This window comes from Carassius gibelio, chromosome A14 (genome assembly GCF_023724105.1).
Source record: "Carassius gibelio isolate Cgi1373 ecotype wild population from Czech Republic chromosome A14, carGib1.2-hapl.c, whole genome shotgun sequence".
In the NCBI taxonomy this organism is placed as follows: domain Eukaryota; kingdom Metazoa; phylum Chordata; class Actinopteri; order Cypriniformes; family Cyprinidae; genus Carassius; species Carassius gibelio.
Genome location: NC_068384.1, coordinates 19,120,128 through 19,138,943, shown reverse-complemented (window position 1 = coordinate 19,138,943; position 18,816 = coordinate 19,120,128). Strand labels below are relative to the sequence as shown.

At 38.3% G+C, this 18,816-nt stretch overlaps 1 protein-coding gene across 25 annotated transcripts in view; it reads left to right on the top strand.

Moving 5' to 3' along the window:
• Positions 1–18,816, top strand: part of LOC128027753 (protocadherin alpha-C2) — an 85,901-nt gene that overhangs the window by 43,871 nt on the left and 23,214 nt on the right. For 3 of the 25 annotated variants that reach the window (XM_052615585.1, XM_052615599.1, XM_052615595.1), the window contains one exon: positions 5,216–6,147. The exons of 10 other annotated variants lie outside the window; for them this stretch is intronic. In XM_052615585.1, the coding sequence (XP_052471545.1) occupies positions 5,216–6,147 (932 nt within the window). Of the gene's footprint in view, positions 1–357; positions 2,944–4,011; positions 6,148–8,344; positions 10,536–13,233; positions 13,445–18,816 lie in introns of those variants that run through there. 12 more of the 25 variants (XM_052615589.1, XM_052615608.1, XM_052615588.1 and 9 more) reach the window with 10 other exon arrangements.

Genomic DNA, 18,816 nt, shown 5'->3' with positions numbered 1-18,816 from the left:
ATTTCAGTCTTCTCTTTCATCTTCATTTTCCTGTTCTTCATCCTAATGTTGTTTTTGTCTTGTTGGATTTTTAAAGAAAATAAAAATAAATAATACATTTAGATAAAAAAATAAATAAGTTCCCAGAGTTTAATGGTTAAGAGATTTTTTTTTTTACTCTTTTACTGCTAAAACACATTTTTAGTAGCCTACATCTGTCTACAAAACAGTTGAATATCAAGTTTCCTTTTAAACTGATTTTTATTTATTATTAGTTGCCTTTTCTGGAAAAACCTGTCATAATCATACAACGTTTACCGCGCCCATTCAGCAGTTTATATACATGATTTGAGTTGTATATTATTTCTGCTCTTCCACTAGAGGTCCTCATCAGTCCATGGTTAATCTTTTTACATTTGTGTTCGCGTGTCTCCGCCTTGTTTTTCGCAGAGGGTGTAGCTTCAATGGCTTTGTTCGGACAATGCTACAGCTCTCAGTCTCCTCTCTGCTTTAGTGGATACAAATACGAAACTAGAACGAAATGCTGATATCTTGATGAATATTCCGTTTAAAAACAAAGACAATATGGCAATAGCTTTGGTCCATGATTGTCTTCCAAGGATTATTTTATATGTGTTGTTTTTCTTTGGGAGTATAGCCGACGGGCAGGTTGTGTATTCAGTGTCGGAGGAGGCAAACCCGGGAACAACAGTCGGTAACCTTGCAAAGGATTTTAACCTGAATTTACAGGATTTACATAATCGAGGATTTCAACTAGTAACTGGAACAAATACGAGGTATTTCGATTTAAATACAAAAACTGGAATTCTTCATATTAAAGACAGAATCGATAGAGACGAACTGTGCGGACGGAGCTTGAAATGCTGTCTCCCTTTGGAAGCTATTATTAATGTGCCATTAAACGTTTACCGTTTTGAAGTAAACATTATAGATATAAATGATAATACACCTACATTTCGCTCTCCTGTGAAATATTTTAATATATCAGAGTCGGCATTTCCAGGGGAAAGATTTCCATTGCCGAATGCGTTTGACGCGGATGTGGGCAGTAATTCGGTAAAGAGCTACAAACTGAGTGCGAATGAACACTTTTCTCTGGATGTTCAGAGCGGAGGAGAGCACAGTGTGTCTGCTGAATTAGTGCTGCAGAAAGCTTTAGATCGAGAAAAACAACCAGAGATCCAGCTCACAGTGACCGCTGTAGACGGAGGAAAACCTCCAAGGTCAGGGACGATAAATCTAATTGTTAATATTGAGGATGTGAATGATAACATTCCAGTGTTCAGTAAACCACTATTGAAAGCTCGAGTCGTAGAAAACGCACCGCTTGGCACCTCCGTAATTCAAGTTCACGCCAGTGACCCAGATGAAGGACTAAACGGTGAAATCGCATATTCATTAGTGAGCCAAGATAGCGATAGTAATGTAGATGCATTCTCGATAGATTCTGAAACCGGGCTTATAACAGTGAAAGGCACTGTAGACTACGAAAGAGGTGCTGCTGTTGAAATTAGAGTACAAGCTAAAGACAAGGGCCTTAAACCACGAGCCGCATACTGCAAAGTGTTGGTGGAGATAATGGACATAAATGACAATACACCTGAAATTTCTGTTACCTCCTTAGTAAATACTGTTAAGGAGGACGCAGCTAATGGTACAGTGGTTGGTATGATAACTGTACTGGATACTGATGCGGGAAAGAATGGGGACATTCAGCTTAAGGTTCACGATATGTTGCCATTCAAAGTTCAGAACTCGTACAATAATTATTATACTTTAGTTGTTAACGGGCCTTTAGACAGAGAGCGCGCATCTGAGTATAACGTGACTATCACAGCTACAGATGAAGGGACTCCGCCTCTCTCTAGCACCAGTGTCATTACTATACACGTTTCTGATGTGAATGACAACGCGCCGCGCTTTCCAGAGCCCATCATTAATGTTTATGTGAAAGAGAACAGTCAGATTGGAGCTGTTATTTATACAGTATCTGCTTTTGATCCAGATGTAGGTGATAATGCCCGAATAACATATTCTTTACTAGAAAGCTCGAAAAGCGGTCCGGTAACATCCATGATTAACATAAACTCTCATAGTGGAGATATACACAGTTTACAGTCGTTTAACTATGAGGAGATAAAAAAGTTTGCGTTCAAAGTTCAGGCCACAGACTCTGGTGTTCCTCCGCTCAGCAGTAACGTGACTGTAAATGTTTTTATCCTGGATGAGAATGACAACAGTCCCGGGATTCTCGCGCCCTATTCCGAGCTCGGTTCCGTTAACACGGAGAACGTTCCCTATTCTGCTGATGCGGGCTACTTTGTGGCCAAGATCAGGGCTGTAGATGCAGATTCTGGTTACAATGCGCTGCTGTCTTACCACATCTCTGAACCCAAAGGAAACAATCTGTTCCGAGTCGGAACCAGCAGCGGGGAGATCAGGACTAAGAGGAGAATGAGTGACAATGACCTGAAAACTCACCCGCTGGTCATTTTGGTTTGTGATAACGGAGAGCCCTCACTGTCAGCGACTGTGTCTATCGATGTTGTGGTTGTTGAAAGCGCAGGTGACGTCAAGACCACATTCAGACATGCGCCGATAAAGGAGGAGAGTTTCTCGGATTTAAATCTGTATTTGCTGATCGCCATTGTGTGCGTGTCCGTCATCTTTTTACTGAGTCTCATCGGTTTGATGGCTGTAAAATGCCACAGGACAGAAAGGAGTTTGGGCAGGTACAGCACCCCGATGATCACCACTCATCCTGACGGGAGCTGGTCTTACTCCAAATCTGCTCAGCAGTATGACGTGTGTTTTAGCTCGGACACACTGAAGAGTGACGTAGTGGTTTTTCCTGCCCAATTTCCCCCTGCAGATGCAGAACTGATCAGTATTAATGGAGGAGACACTTTTACCAGAACACAAACACTTCCTAATAAAGAAAAGGTAAGATAACTTAATACAGTATTTATTTTACTGGTAAATTAAGTCTTTTGATTTCGAGCTACATATCTAATCGACATCCTCTGTTTTGTCTTGGTTATTTGATATTTCGTTTATGGTTACTAAATATTGTAGTTTTTAGTTAAGAGTGCACATTAAACACGATAGACATGGTAAACATTACATTGCTCGATATTTGTTTATCGTTGGTGTAATTGGATCTCTTCGTGGTGCTGAACACTTTGCATCCAAACTTATTGGTAACAGTTATTTTTTCCCGTCGTATTACACATATAATGCGTTTTTATCTTGGGAATTAAGATTTTATATTATTATGCAATACAGGTCATCAATCAATCAATTCAAATTTTTATTTTTTTGTACAAGGTGATACATTTAGCTGAATGCAGAGCAAACTTCTTTAAAGCACAATTTGTGTCTCTTTGTGTTTTTTAAGCAAATATATTTCAGATATATTACATATTTTGTTTATCGACCGTTCAATTGAAATAAAACGTGAAAATATATATCAAATTGTTTTATTCTGGTTAGCTAGTTAGTTATTTGGTTGGTTAAAAAACGTTTTGCTTTCTTGGTGAATTTTCTATTTTATCCGCGCGATGTCAGCATCTGCCTGTTGTTTGAGCGTTCCTGACAAGATGAGGCTCCTCCTATTTTTCTTTTTTTATCTTCCTGGATAAGGGCTTTGTTCGTCATACGCCATTGTCCTCGGGCGCAGTCCACTCGCTGATTTTGCACAAAAAAAAGGGTTTACAGACATGCTGGAGAGTTTCTGTGATTTAGCATACACGGAAATGGTTTGGTAAAATGGCTTTAAAAGACGGGCATATTTTGAAAGTGTGGATATTTTCTCGTATCTTTCTTCTATTTGGGATATTTGCAGATGGACAGATTGTGTATTCTATAACGGAGGAGGCAAATCCAGGCACGACAGTTGGAAATTTAGCTAAGGATTTTAACTTGAATTTACAGGACATCGAAAGACGTGGATTTCATATCGTGTCAGAGACCAACAGAAGGTATTTCGATTTGAATTTAAAGACTGGTGTTCTTCACGTTAAGGAGAGAATAGACCGAGAGGATCTATGTGAACAGAATGCGAAGTGTTCTTTACCTCTTGAAGCAATTGTTAACGCTCCTATGAATATGTATAGATTTGAGGTGAACGTACTAGATATTAATGATAATCCACCAGTATTTCTTACCTCAAAGACAACACTAAATATTTCAGAATTAGCTTTTCCAGGGGAGCAGTTCGCTCTGCCGAGCGCGTTTGACGCTGATGTGGGCAGTAATTCGGTAAAGAGCTACAAACTGAGTCCAAATGAACACTTTTCTCTCGATGTTCAGAGCGGAGGAGAGCAGAGTGTGTCTGCTGAATTAGTGCTGCAGAAAGCTTTAGATCGAGAAAAAGAGCCATTAATTCAGCTCAAACTCATCGCTGTAGATGGAGGAAAACCTCCAAGATCTGGAACAATGCAAATAATCGTAAATGTGGATGACGTCAACGATAACATTCCTGTTTTCAGTCAATCATTGTATAAAGCGCGTGTAAATGAAAACTCGCCACCTGGTACTTCTGTTGTTACAATTCAGGCCAGCGACCCAGATGAGGGTGTAAATGGTCAGATTGTCTATACTTTAGTTAACCACGGTAATGATAAAAATGTAGAATCGTTTTCAATAAATCCTGAAACTGGAGAGATTACTGTGAAAGGTGACGTAGATTACGAAAGAAAAAATGCTGTGGAGCTCCGCGTGCAGGCAAAAGATAAAGGGCAGAAGCCTAGAGCTGCTCTTTGTAAAGTGCTACTGGAAATTGTTGACATTAACGATAATGTTCCAAAAATCTCTGTAACATCTTTGGTTAATAATGTCAAAGAAGATGCTCCGATTGACACAATGGTTGGCATGATAACCGTCACTGATAATGATGCTGGTAAAAACGGACAGGTAACGTTAAAAATACAGGGCTCTGCTCCTTTTAAAGTTCAGAACTCGTACAAGAATTATTATACTTTAGTTGTTAACGGGCCTTTAGACAGAGAGCGCGCATCTGAGTATAACGTGACTATCACAGCTACAGATGAAGGGACTCCGCCTCTCTCTAGCACCAGTGTCATTACTATACACGTTTCTGATGTGAATGACAACGCGCCGCGCTTTCCAGAGCCCATCATTAATGTTTATGTGAAAGAGAACAGTCAGATTGGAGCTGTTATTCATAAAGTATCTGCTTTTGATCCTGATGTAGGTGATAATGCCCGAATAACATATTCTTTAGTAGAAAGCTCGAAAAGGGGTCCGGTAACATCCATGATCAACATAAACTCTGATAGTGGAGATATACACAGTTTACAGTCGTTTAACTATGAAGAGATAAAAACGTTTGAGTTTAAAGTTCAGGCCACAGACTCTGGTGTTCCTCCGCTCAGCAGTAACGTGACTGTAAATGTTTTTATCCTGGATGAGAATGACAACAGTCCCGGGATTCTCGCGCCCTATTCCGAGCTCGGTTCCGTTAACACGGAGAACATTCCCTATTCTGCTGATGCGGGCTACTTTGTGGCCAAGATCAGGGCTGTAGATGCAGATTCTGGTTACAATGCGCTGCTGTCTTACCACATCTCTGAACCCAAAGGAAACAATCTGTTCCGAGTCGGAACCAGCAGCGGGGAGATCAGGACTAAGAGGAGAATGAGTGACAATGACCTGAAAACTCACCCGCTGGTCATTTTGGTTTGTGATAACGGAGAGCCCTCACTGTCAGCGACTGTGTCTATCGATGTTGTGGTTGTTGAAAGCGCAGGTGACGTCAAGACCACATTCAGACATGCGCCGATAAAGGAGGAGAGTTTCTCGGAATTAAATCTGTATTTGCTGATCGCCATTGTGTGCGTGTCCGTCATCTTTTTACTGAGTCTCATCAGTTTGATGGCTGTAAAATGCCACAGGACAGACAGGAGTTTGGGCAGGTACAGCACCCCGATGATCACCACTCATCCTGACGGGAGCTGGTCTTACTCCAAATCTGCTCAGCAGTATGACGTGTGTTTTAGCTCGGACACACTGAAGAGTGACGTAGTGGTTTTCCCTGCGCAATTTCCGCCTGCAGATGCAGAACTGATCAGTATTAATGGAGGAGACACTTTTACCAGAACACAAACACTTCCTAATAAAGAAAAGGTAAGGTATTCTTCATTACACGTGATGAAAACGCTTTAGTTAGAGCTTCTGTTTCTACTTTGAATTGTTTGTGTTGTATATTGCTTATTCAAATTGATATAACGTTTGAGGGAAAATAAGAATCCGTTTTACCTTATTTCTCCCAAATATAATCTACTTTGGTTGCACGGAGGTTTAAAGTGTAGTTTTTACATATTTTTCACTAACGCACTCTGTCCGTGGTGCTGAAAACGCAAATATGCATATGTTCTTTTAGGGCATTAGTGAGTTGATGAAAAGTTGTATTCATTAATTGCATTAGAATTAAATAATAAAATTATTATTATTATTATTATTATTATTTTATTTAAGGTTGAAATTTGTGATTACGTAGTCTCTTTGAGAGAAGCGCTGCTTTGTTTACAGAAGTGGTCCCATTAAAATGCATGTTGGTAGTATGCCATATACAAACATAAAATCGTGCTATTGACACTCGGAAATTGAATTTGGCTTGCAAATGATACACACGTGTTTGACGTGCATACAATAAGCAATTTTCTAGTGCAAATGATAAGCATCTGCTCCACAAACCTGATCCTACACACTGCATATCATATGCAAGTCAAAGTCAAGTTCTGCATATAAATAGTACGCTAATGATACGCACTTTCATGGTATCGGATTGTACCGTGGCAATAGCCCTATTTCAACTCTTCCATTAGCAGAACGAGACCGTGTATTTGCGCTAGTGTGCTTTTGTTTTTGTTTAGGCCAAATTGGGCCAAAATTGTGCTGGTAATCTTACCTGTAAAACGGAAAACAAACGAATGTGCATTCTTAAAATGTCAACACTTCAAAAATATAATAGCCTAGAATTGGTTATGATGCAGATAAAATGGCAATATCATGTATCGTTTTAAATCATACTTTTCTTAAAAAAAAATATGTAAAGGATGAATTATTAGGTTTATCATTTTATAAAACCTATTTTTTTTTTTTTTTTTTTTTTTGGTCAAAACTTTAGCGCATGTAGTGCGTGTTTATAGAGAATGTGTTATGTTGCAAATCAAACAATTAGGATATATATATATGTATATATATATATATATATATATATATATATATATATATATATATATATATATATATATATATATATATATATATACATACATACATATGTATATTTTTTTTTTATTTTTTATTTTTTTTATGAGTACTCCTGGAACATTTTCAGCACATGTTAACAATACACTGATAATAGCCTATTGATAACTGTGATCAGTTTGGTTACTAAAATAATGAAATGTCAATTTTATGTCATTTTATGTCTAATAACAATAGCTATATGAAATCATTCTGAATATATATATATATATATATATATATATATATATATATATATATATATATATATATATATATATATATATAAATGAATAAAAAAATAAAGTACACATGGAAATATGGCATTACATTTTTGAAATATTTACTTAAAATCTCAGGAGAGGTTCTTCAAGTTAACAATTTAGGCCACATGGGTCGGGTTATAAAAACGTTTGAAACCCTGCCCTTAAATAAGCACTAAATTTCCGTTCAGGCCTTATTGTGTCTCGTACCATTTTTTTTTTTTTCATTTAAATAGCCTTGTTAAGTGTGTGCCATCAATGCCACTGTTATAATTAGATAGCGAGTCTGATGTGGACACATCCTCCGTTCTAGGCATTATCAAATGTATTTTAATAATATGCTCTTATAACCGAAAGATTAAACAGCAAAATTATTTTTTTAGAAACAGTTTAGATTGCAGTTGTCCGCACGATGTCACTAGCCTTCCATTTTTACAGGACAATCTTCTTGACTCCACTAAGCTCCGCCTCATTTTGTAGCTTCCCGAGCAGAGAGGCTTTGTTCAGAATTCGCCATTGTGTCTAGAAGCTGCTGCAGCGCGCAGTTTCCTGTGGATATTTCCTGGGTGACTATGCTATCGGATTTGTATCACTTTGGCATAACCAGAAGGTTTAGAGAAAATGGCGTCCAAAGATCAATCAAGATTTCGGGTTGGGATTTCTGTGTGCTTTCTGTGTTGGCTTTGGAATAAAGCGGGCGGACAACTGGTGTATTCGGTGTCGGAGGAAGCAAACCCAGGCACTACAGTTGGGAATTTGGTGAAGGATTTTAATCTGAATATTCAGGATCTTGAGGTACGAGGGTTTGATATTGTTCCGGGACCAAACAAGAGGTATTTCGATTTTAATACTAAAACTGGAACCCTCCATGTCAGAGAGAGAATTGATCGAGAAGAGATTTGCGAGCAGAATATGAAATGTTCTCTGCCTTTAGAAGCCATGATTAGCTCGCCATTGAATATTTACCGATTTGAGATAAATGTTTTTGACATTAATGATAATGCACCAGCATTTCAGACATCAATAACAAATTTGAATGTCAGCGAATCAGCTATTCCAGGGGAGAGATTTCCATTACCAAGCGCATTTGATGCGGATGTGGGCAGTAATTCAGTAAAGAGCTACAAGCTGAGTTCAAATGAACACTTTTCTCTGGATGTACAGGGTGGTGGAGATCAGAGTGTGTCCGCAGAGTTAGTGCTGCAGAAAGCTTTGGATCGAGAGAAACAGTCTGTTATCAAGCTCACGTTGACTGCTGTAGACGGAGGAAAACCTCCCAAATCTGGTACAACAGAGATTATAGTTAACGTTGTGGATGTTAATGATAATATTCCTGTTTTCAGTAAGTCTTTGTATAAATCCAAAGTAACCGAAAATGCAGCACGTGGTACTCACGTGATAACTGTTCAAGCAATTGATTTAGACGAGGGTGTGAACGGTGAAATCATTTATTCGATAATCAATCATAACAATGACAAAAATGTTGATGCCTTTTCGATAAACTCAGAAACAGGTGAAATTACTGTAAAAAAAGATGTGGATTACGAGCAGAAAAATGCAATTGAACTCAGAGTACAAGCAAAAGACCGAGGTTATCCCCCGAAAGCAGCACACTGTAAAGTATTGGTCGAGGTCATGGATGTCAATGACAACATTCCGGAGATATCTGTGACCTCTTTAGTGAGCACTGTTAAAGAAGATGCTCCAATTGACACAATGGTGGGAATGATAACTGTAGCTGATAATGATGCTGGTAAAAACGGACAGGTAACGTTAAAAATACAGGGCTCTGCTCCTTTTAGAGTTCAGAACTCGTACAAGAATTATTATACCTTAGTTGTTAACGGGCCTTTAGACAGAGAGCGCGCGTCTGAGTATAACGTGACTATCACAGCTACAGATGAAGGGACTCCGCCTCTCTCTAGCACCAGTGTCATTACTATACACGTTTCTGATGTGAATGACAACGCGCCGCGCTTTCCAGAGCCCATCATTAATGTTTATGTGAAAGAGAACAGTCAGATTGGAGCTGTTATTCATACAGTATCTGCTTTTGATCCTGATGTAGGTGATAATGCCCGAATAACATATTCTTTAGTAGAAAGCTCGAAAAGCGGCCCGGTAACATCCATGATCAACATAAACTCTGATAGTGGAGATATACACAGTTTACAGTCGTTTAACTATGAGGAGATAAAAAAGTTTGCGTTCAAAGTTCAAGCCACAGACTCTGGTGTTCCTCCGCTCAGCAGTAACGTGACTGTAAATGTTTTTATCCTGGATGAGAATGACAACAGTCCCGGGATTCTCGCGCCCTATTCCGAGCTCGGTTCCGTTAACACGGAGAACGTTCCCTATTCTGCTGATGCGGGCTACTTTGTGGCCAAGATCAGGGCTGTAGATGCAGATTCTGGTTACAATGCGCTGCTGTCTTACCACATCTCTGAACCCAAAGGAAACAATCTGTTCCGAGTCGGAACCAGCAGCGGGGAGATCAGGACTAAGAGGAGAATGAGTGACAATGACCTGAAAACTCACCCGCTGGTCATTTTGGTTTGTGATAACGGAGAGCCCTCACTGTCAGCGACTGTGTCTATCGATGTTGTGGTTGTTGAAAGCGCAGGTGACGTCAAGACCACATTCAGACATGCGCCGATAAAGGAGGAGAGTTTCTCGGATTTAAATCTGTATTTGCTGATCGCCATTGTGTGCGTGTCCGTCATCTTTTTACTGAGTCTCATCAGTTTGATGGCTGTAAAATGCCACAAGACAGACAGGAGTTTGGGCAGGTACAGCACCCCGATGATCACCACTCATCCTGACGGGAGCTGGTCTTACTCCAAATCTGCTCAGCAGTATGACGTGTGTTTTAGCTCGGACACACTGAAGAGTGACGTAGTGGTTTTCCCTGCGCCATTTCCGCCTGCAGATGCAGAACTGATCAGTATTAATGGAGGAGACACTTTTACCAGAACACAAACACTTCCTAATAAAGAAAAGGTAAGACATAACATAAAAAGCAATTTTGAAAAATGTGTTTAATATTAATTTGTCAGATACAATTGTCCAATGTGTAAAACGTAAAAAGCTATATATATATATATATATATATATATATATATATATATATATATATATATATATATATATATATATATATATATATACTGTATATATATATATATATATATATATATATATATATATATATATATATATATATATACTGTATATTTCTAAAATGTATAGATATTAAGAATAAAAAAAATAATAATTCAACTGATACTATCATTATAGTTGTTTCTTTGAAGCCACTTGGTGTCAGTAGAAGTGTTTTGCAATCTTTGTGCGCGCCCACGTTGGCTCCTCCTCAATCTCTTTCTGTGCGCGCTCATGCGATTTACTCTGTTTCGTCTTTGTGACTGTATGCACTGAAACAAAATAGCATATAGGTCATTATAACCAACATATGGAAACTATTTTATTAATATTCTTTTTGCAGTTATTGGTGGAGTTTACAAAATAGATGCGTAATGGCTCAGGAAATTGTTCTTGACGGGACCGTTGTGTGTCTGGTTGTGCTGCGCTTGCTGTCTATAGCTTCAGCCCAGATCGCATATTCCATTTCAGAAGAGGTGAACACGGGGACGTTTGTTGGAAATATCGCAAAGGATCTTAATTTGAATGTTCAAGAACTGGAATCACGTGGATTTCATATCACCGCAGTTTTGGGAAGAAAATATTTTGAGGTTAATTTGAAAACTGGTGTTCTGTTCGTCAGCGAAAGGATCGACAGGGAGACATTTTGTCCCGCCTCACCGCAATGTTCAGTGAATATAGAAGCCATTGTTAATAATCCGTTAAACCTGTTTCGCGTTGAGATAAATGTTTTAGATATTAATGACAATGCTCCGTCGTTTCGTGTTAGGTCTAAACAATTTAACATATCAGAGAATGCCTTTGTTGGAGACCGATTCCAGTTGCCGAGAGCATCGGATCCTGATGTTGGAGCGAACTCGGTAAAGAGCTATAAGCTGAGTCCGAACGAGCACTTCACCCTGGATGTACAAAGCGGAGGAGAGCAGAGTGTGTCGGCTGAGTTAGTGCTGCATAAAGCTTTAGATCGAGAAAGACAGCCTGTGATCCAGCTCACATTGACTGCTGTAGATGGAGGAAAACCTCCCAAATCAGGTACGATGCAGATAGTCATAAATGTGCAAGATGTGAATGATAACGCACCCGTGTTTGGCAAAGCTCTTTATAAAGTGCGTCTTGTTGAAAATGCATCAGTGGGAACATTAGTCATACATCTGAGTGCCACTGATTTAGATGAGGGTGTAAATAGTGAAATTATTTATTCTTTAGTTCACCAAGACAGCGATGACCAAACAAACAGCATTTTTAAAATTGATTCTTCCACCGGCGTGATTTCAGTGCAGGGCATTGTGGATTTCGAGCAACACAATGCTTATGAGATTCATGCTCAGGCTATAGACAAAGGTTCCAGTCCGCGATCCGCTCACTGTAAAATATTAGTAGAGGTGTTAGATATAAACGACAACGAGCCAGAAATATCATTAACGTCGCAAATAAACACAGTAAGCGAGGATGCTAAAAAAGAAACAACGGTTGCTTTGATAACGATATCGGACAAAGACTCGGGAAAGAATGGGAATACGCATGGGCAAGTGGTAGGTGATGTTCCTTTTAAATTACAGTCCTCGTATAAGAATTATTATTCTCTTGTAGTGGATGGGCCATTGGATAGAGAGCGTGTAGATCGATATAATGTCACAATCATGGCATCAGATGAAGGGACCCCACCTCTTTCTGCCACTCGTGTTTTCACAGTGTATGTTTCTGATGTTAATGACAATCCCCCACGTTTCCCAAATCCTGTCATAAATATCTTTGTAAAAGAAAATGGCCCCAAAGGCCAAATACTTTACACTATTTCAGCCGTTGATCCTGATGTAGATAAAAATTCCAAAATAACATATGGATTATTACCACTTCATAAATCTGGAAATACATATTCTGTTGTAAGTATAAACCCTGATAGTGGAGATATACACAGTTTACAGTCGTTTAACTATGAGGAGATAAAAACGTTTGGGTTTAAAGTTCAGGCCACAGACTCTGGTGTTCCTCCGCTCAGCAGTAACGTGACTGTAAATGTTTTTATCCTGGATGAGAATGACAACAGTCCCGGGATTCTCGCTCCCTATTCCGAGCTCGGTTCCGTTAACACGGAGAACGTTCCCTATTCTGCTGATGCGGGCTACTTTGTGGCCAAGATCAGGGCTGTAGATGCAGATTCTGGTTACAATGCGCTGCTGTCTTACCACATCTCTGAACCCAAAGGAAACAATCTGTTCCGAGTCGGAACCAGCAGCGGGGAGATCAGGACTAAGAGGAGAATGAGTGACAATGACCTGAAAACTCACCCGCTGGTCATTTTGGTTTGTGATAACGGAGAGCCCTCACTGTCAGCGACTGTGTCTATCGATGTTGTGGTTGTTGAAAGCGCAGGTGACGTCAAGACCACATTCAGACATGCGCCGATAAAGGAGGAGAGTTTCTCGGATTTAAATCTGTATTTGCTGATCGCCATTGTGTGCGTGTCCGTCATCTTTTTACTGAGTCTCATCAGTTTGATGGCTGTAAAATGCCACAGGACAGACAGAAGTTTGGGCAGGTACAGCACCCCGATGATCACCACTCATCCTGACGGGAGCTGGTCTTACTCCAAATCTGCTCAGCAGTATGACGTGTGTTTTAGCTCGGACACACTGAAGAGTGACGTAGTGGTTTTCCCTGCGCAATTTCCGCCTGCAGATGCAGAACTGATCAGTATTAATGGAGGAGACACTTTTACCAGAACACAAACCCTTCCTAATAAAGAAAAGGTAAGCCTTTCTACCTCTGCAGAATCATGGCCCTTTTTCTATTGCCTGAGACTGAGAACTCTCCATGGTCCTGAAACACACTAAGCTTAACCATAGTTTGAATCTGTCCAGCAACCATGTGCTGAATTGACCAGTACTTTTTATGGTGCCCATGGAATATCACATTTAATGTTTGGCCAAACAATACAGATACGTTTCAAGGGTTTTTCTCATATTTCAGCAGTAATTTATCTAAAGTGTTTTTTTTGTTTGTTTTTTTTCGCCACTTGTATTATGCAGAAATCACTAAAACAGTTTCTAAGTCTGAACATGAGTCAGATGGCTGTCACGTGGAGTGGATTTATCGTTGCCTGTGCCATGTTGGTTAAGGAGGCCATGCCTGGCTTCTGTGTTCTCCTTGAATTATCTCTGGCAAGGAAAAACTAGCATCTTATTGAACACATACCCCAGCTTTAAATTCACTTTAAATTCACTTTGTAAGCAGCGTTCTGCAGATTAGAATTTTAACTGCAGTCCAGCAGCACTCTCTCTCTCTCTCTCTCTCCCTGCAGCTGAGGCCTCTCAGCAGGGTAGGAGCAATACAGATAATTTAAACAGCCTAAAATTTGGAAAAGGGCTATGTTACATCTCTATATGCGGTGCCATTTGCAAATTAAACCTGTATTTCATTTCTTAAATGGTTTGATATTGTTAATGGCCAGTTGAATGCTTTCTCTCTATCATCTTTATGCTTTTAGGTCGATCTGGTTGTGTTTGTCTCTGCTGTACACTTAGACTGCATTAGTTAAGTGCATGAGGATGATTTAAATAGTCTCTAACCAACATATTAGATTTCTACATCTGATCATACTGTCTGGTTTAGATATATATTTGTCTTAATGTTATCTCCTCTGCTGTTTTACAGTACACCTGCAAGTTTGTGCTTTACTGTGTTTTGTTGTGTTAAGCAGAACCACACAAAGCAGAATTTAGATCTATTATTGTCTCTGCACTGACTGAGATTTTCCTTCTAAGCAGATGCATGTTGACTGTGTGGTAGAAAACGAGGGGGATGGGAGAGGGAAAGAGAAAGGGAGGAGAGTGGGGGTGTTGAGGAAGGAGAGATGGGATGGGATAAAAGGTAGAGGGGAAAATATGAAGAGAAGGAGAGAGAGACATGCAGTGGGGGGAGGGGCCGGTAATTTTCCATTCTGTGCTGCAGGAGCCCATGATTTGCAGGCTGAACTCATAGTTCTGACATCATCCCTGTCAATCACATTGAAGCCCCGCCCCGTGCTCTATTTCTGCTGAGGATTAAGAGTCACTGTAGCAACAACCACAAACACAGTCATGCTGTTTATAGTCTATATGTGTTTGTTTGTGATAGTTTGATGTGAGAAGAGGTTGTGCATTTGATATTTGTTGACCAGCAATATTAGTAAGGGTGTCAGCAGCAACGTTTTCAATACAGTTCTGAACTTACTCTGGATGCAGATCATTAAATTGATTTCAGAAGCACATTTCTGAGATACAGTTGAGCTTTTGCTTTACATTTTAGTAATATGCCTTAATTCAAAGAGGTCTACTTAAATGAAGAGAAACTCAATTCAACATTAGTTGTGCTGCAAGGTAGATTTATTTTTCATAATAAATTCTTTTGTAGTGAAATATAAGACCATGTCATTAGAACAATTTCATTTAAAAATTAAATTTCACACACACGCACACACACACACACACACACACATATATATATATATATATATATATATATATATATATATAAAACCCCTTCATAGTAATGTCTAATTTCCTACAGTTTAGAGCTAGAGGACTTGACCCACGATTTATTGTCACAATCACTGACCAGGCAAACACAGTAACATAGACAGCAGCAAGAAACAGTAACATATGTCTTTTGTTTCCTTTACTCCTCTTTCTCCCTCACTTCCTATCCAAACACACGCCGTAATGATGTTACATTGCAATCTTGGCACTTAGTGTCTTATCTTATTCTTTCATCATCTGGTTGTCATGGCGACCGGCTCTGTTTCTTTACAATTACCCAATGCTGCATTTTGCCACACCCACACACACAGTGAGACAGAGACAGAGAGAAAGCAAGGGGGGAGAGAAAACGGGAAAGAGCATGCAGAGTCTGTGTGAGCAGAAAGGGTGTGGTGAGCTGGTATGGTAAATGAACAGAAGAGAGAGCCAGCAGAGTCAGAGCATGTTTATGATAAAGAGGGAATGAAAGGGGAAGCAGGTGGTATCAGGGCAAACAAATGCGGGTGTCAGGGAGACAATAAAAACCTGATTCGCTGAATTAATTCACTTTCGGGAGTGTGAGTGGAGAAACAGCAGCCGCTGGGAGTTTAGCCACTGATTAAACATGACATAATTTGTCAGACGCTCACTGAGAGACAGAGAAGAAGAAAGTGAGGGAGAGAAAAGGAGTAGGAGAACATGATGAAACATGGGCGGCACTCGTGTTGTTTAAAGGATGTGAACCCTGATTGTAGTTCAACATGTTGTGTGTGTATATACACACACACATATGTATGTATGTGTATATATATATATATATGTGTGTGTGTGTGTGTGTGTGTGTGTGTGTGTGTATGAAAGCTTGTTCTCCTCTGAAGTTGTTTTAATTGTATTATTAATTGTTTTAATTGTATAACTTTCCAGCTCTGTCTGTGCAGAGGACTACTGAGGCTTGTCTGCATTGCCTGATAGCTTTGTATAGAACTCCACAGGCGTATATTTTAGAATCAGGCTTCTGAAGGGCAGCTAGTGATGAGACAGCAGGGTTTATCAGGGTCCCAGAGGTTGACTGTTTTGTGTTTAGTAAAATCATGGACTGTTCTCTGACAGAGAAATGTAATGGAGGGGAAAGTACACACGCTTTGGGATCACAGATCCAGGGATCATGTTGGTTTACAGAAGCAGAAAGTATTTTGGGTGCATTTAGCTGTGCCTGCAGAGAATAAAACAGAGAATTCTGGATGTTTTATTCATTTTGCATTACCAAACGTCATTTTCAAGATTTTGTACAGTTTTCAAGTTTTTTATTTTATTTTTTTATTTATCTAGCCTTTGTATTTCTTGAGAGTTTTAATTATTAGAGAAAGAATGTAAATATTTGTTCTGGGAATTATTTAATTTGATTAGAGTTACAGTTCACACACACACACACACACACACACACACACACACACACACACACACACACACACACACACACACACACACATATATATATATATATATGTATATATATATAATGTTAAGTTGCAAATAAAACTGATTATTGGAGTGTGTTTTAAAAGAAGATAGTATTTTTTCTATTTAATCTAATGTTTAGTTTACTAACAATGGAAATTGTAGATTGTTTCTACGTATTGTTTTATTTTTGAGTTTTATTGTTTTATTTTTTATTTTGAGTATACATTGCAATGGATACAGATGTAGAAAGACAAAAAAAGGATACATTTATTTTGCCTTCTCACTCACTCTTGCCTTTACATTTACACTTGACTTAAAATAGTTTCTTGATTGGTCAGGATGTGTCACTTTATTCTACACACAACAAAGTCACTATTTAAGGGTAGCTAAGAATTGTGTGGGGTGGGGGGGGGGCAGAATAGGTTGTCTTTAAATAGATCTTACTGCAAGGGAAACCAAGGAAATGTCAAGTATTGAGGATAAGAGCTTAAAGATGTTTAGAGATGAAATTCACAAAAAGGGTTTTCTTTGTTATATCCCATTGTCTTTGCCTCATGACAGATACATGCATTCTGGTGGACATGATGTGCAGGCCTGCAGTTCTTCATTGTACCCATAGAGGTCTGACTTTACCCATGCTCTATTTGACAACATCCAGTACATACTGACACACCCAGAATCCTTTCTTCTTCTTCATCTTACAGCCTATATATAATTAATAATTAGATCTCTTAGAAATAAAATAGTAAAAGGTGATGTCAGGAAGAAAAAAAAAAGTTTGGAGAGAAAAAAGTTGAAATGTATAAAATGTGATATTGATATTTTTATGTGTAGCTTATACTATTGCAAAGCTTTCGTCTGTACAAATACATTCAACACATATTCAATTGTGCAATAAAAAGTAACATTTTATAAAATTTATTTGTAGAGTTGTACATTTCTATAAAATACTATTTATAGAATACCTTATACATTTTTATTTAACTATATTGTTTAATTCATTTTTATTCTTAATAAAACATTTATTTAGCATTAAGTAAATATGTTAAATGAGTATAGTTCTAACAAATTATATGGCTTGCTATTTTCATGTGTAGCTTATACCATTGCAAAGCTTTAGTCAGTACACATATCCAAAGTTCTTTACATGAAGTTTTACAATACAAATGTAGAATTTTATCAAAATATTTAGTAAATATATCCAATATTAATTATAATATTAATTATTAAGTAAAACATCATTCATATATATATATATATATATATATATAACAACATCTATTGAAAATATATCATTGTATACATATAGTAGTAAAACTACAATTTGAATGAATTAATGGTTTTGAATAGAGCATGGTAGTCTTCTAATGATGCCATCTTTTACTGTGAATGATGGATGCAGTGAGGTCATAACTTATGGCCCTGGGCAGTGTGACAATGAAGAGGGTAGCCCCAGTCAAATCACAAAACTGACTCACACACATTTTGTAGACAGACAACACTGACTCACACACTCCCATAATGACCCTCATTTCATAAAGTCACATGAGGACAATTCAACATATTTATTATGAAGAAGACACTCTCATAAACCTTTCTACCTTGAACAACTGAGAGAGAGTCTCAAAGATGGAGCTGCAAAGCTCTGTTCGGCATAACAGCTATCATTCCACTCTAATGGATGTCTTTTTAAAAGGGGCAATAACTGTGCTGTAATGATCCACCATTAATATTTCATTATAATGTCATTTATAAAGAGTGAGTAGAGCTGGAAATTAATATATAATAGTAACTCTGGTGAGACTCTGATACAGAGAGGTGATGAGGTCTATCCATTCAATTTATTTCTTTTTCGTTTTTTTTTTTTTTTTTTGAAGCACAAAAATTGGCCCAGACTTTTCGATGTCACTGCATGTAAATAATGTGTATATGTCCTGCTTGCATCTAGAATAGCTAAGGAATAAGGTTGAAGTTAAGGTGTACAGTATAATATTGTACAGACAAAAGGTAAGTGAATAAACGGTTTAGGGTGGCCGATACGAATTGCAGAATAATGGTTTCAGACGTTGATGAAAATTAAATAAATAAATAAAAAAAACTTCCATGACAAATATTCAACCATTGCATAATATTTAAGATATTGGTTTGGATGAAACTCACCTTCA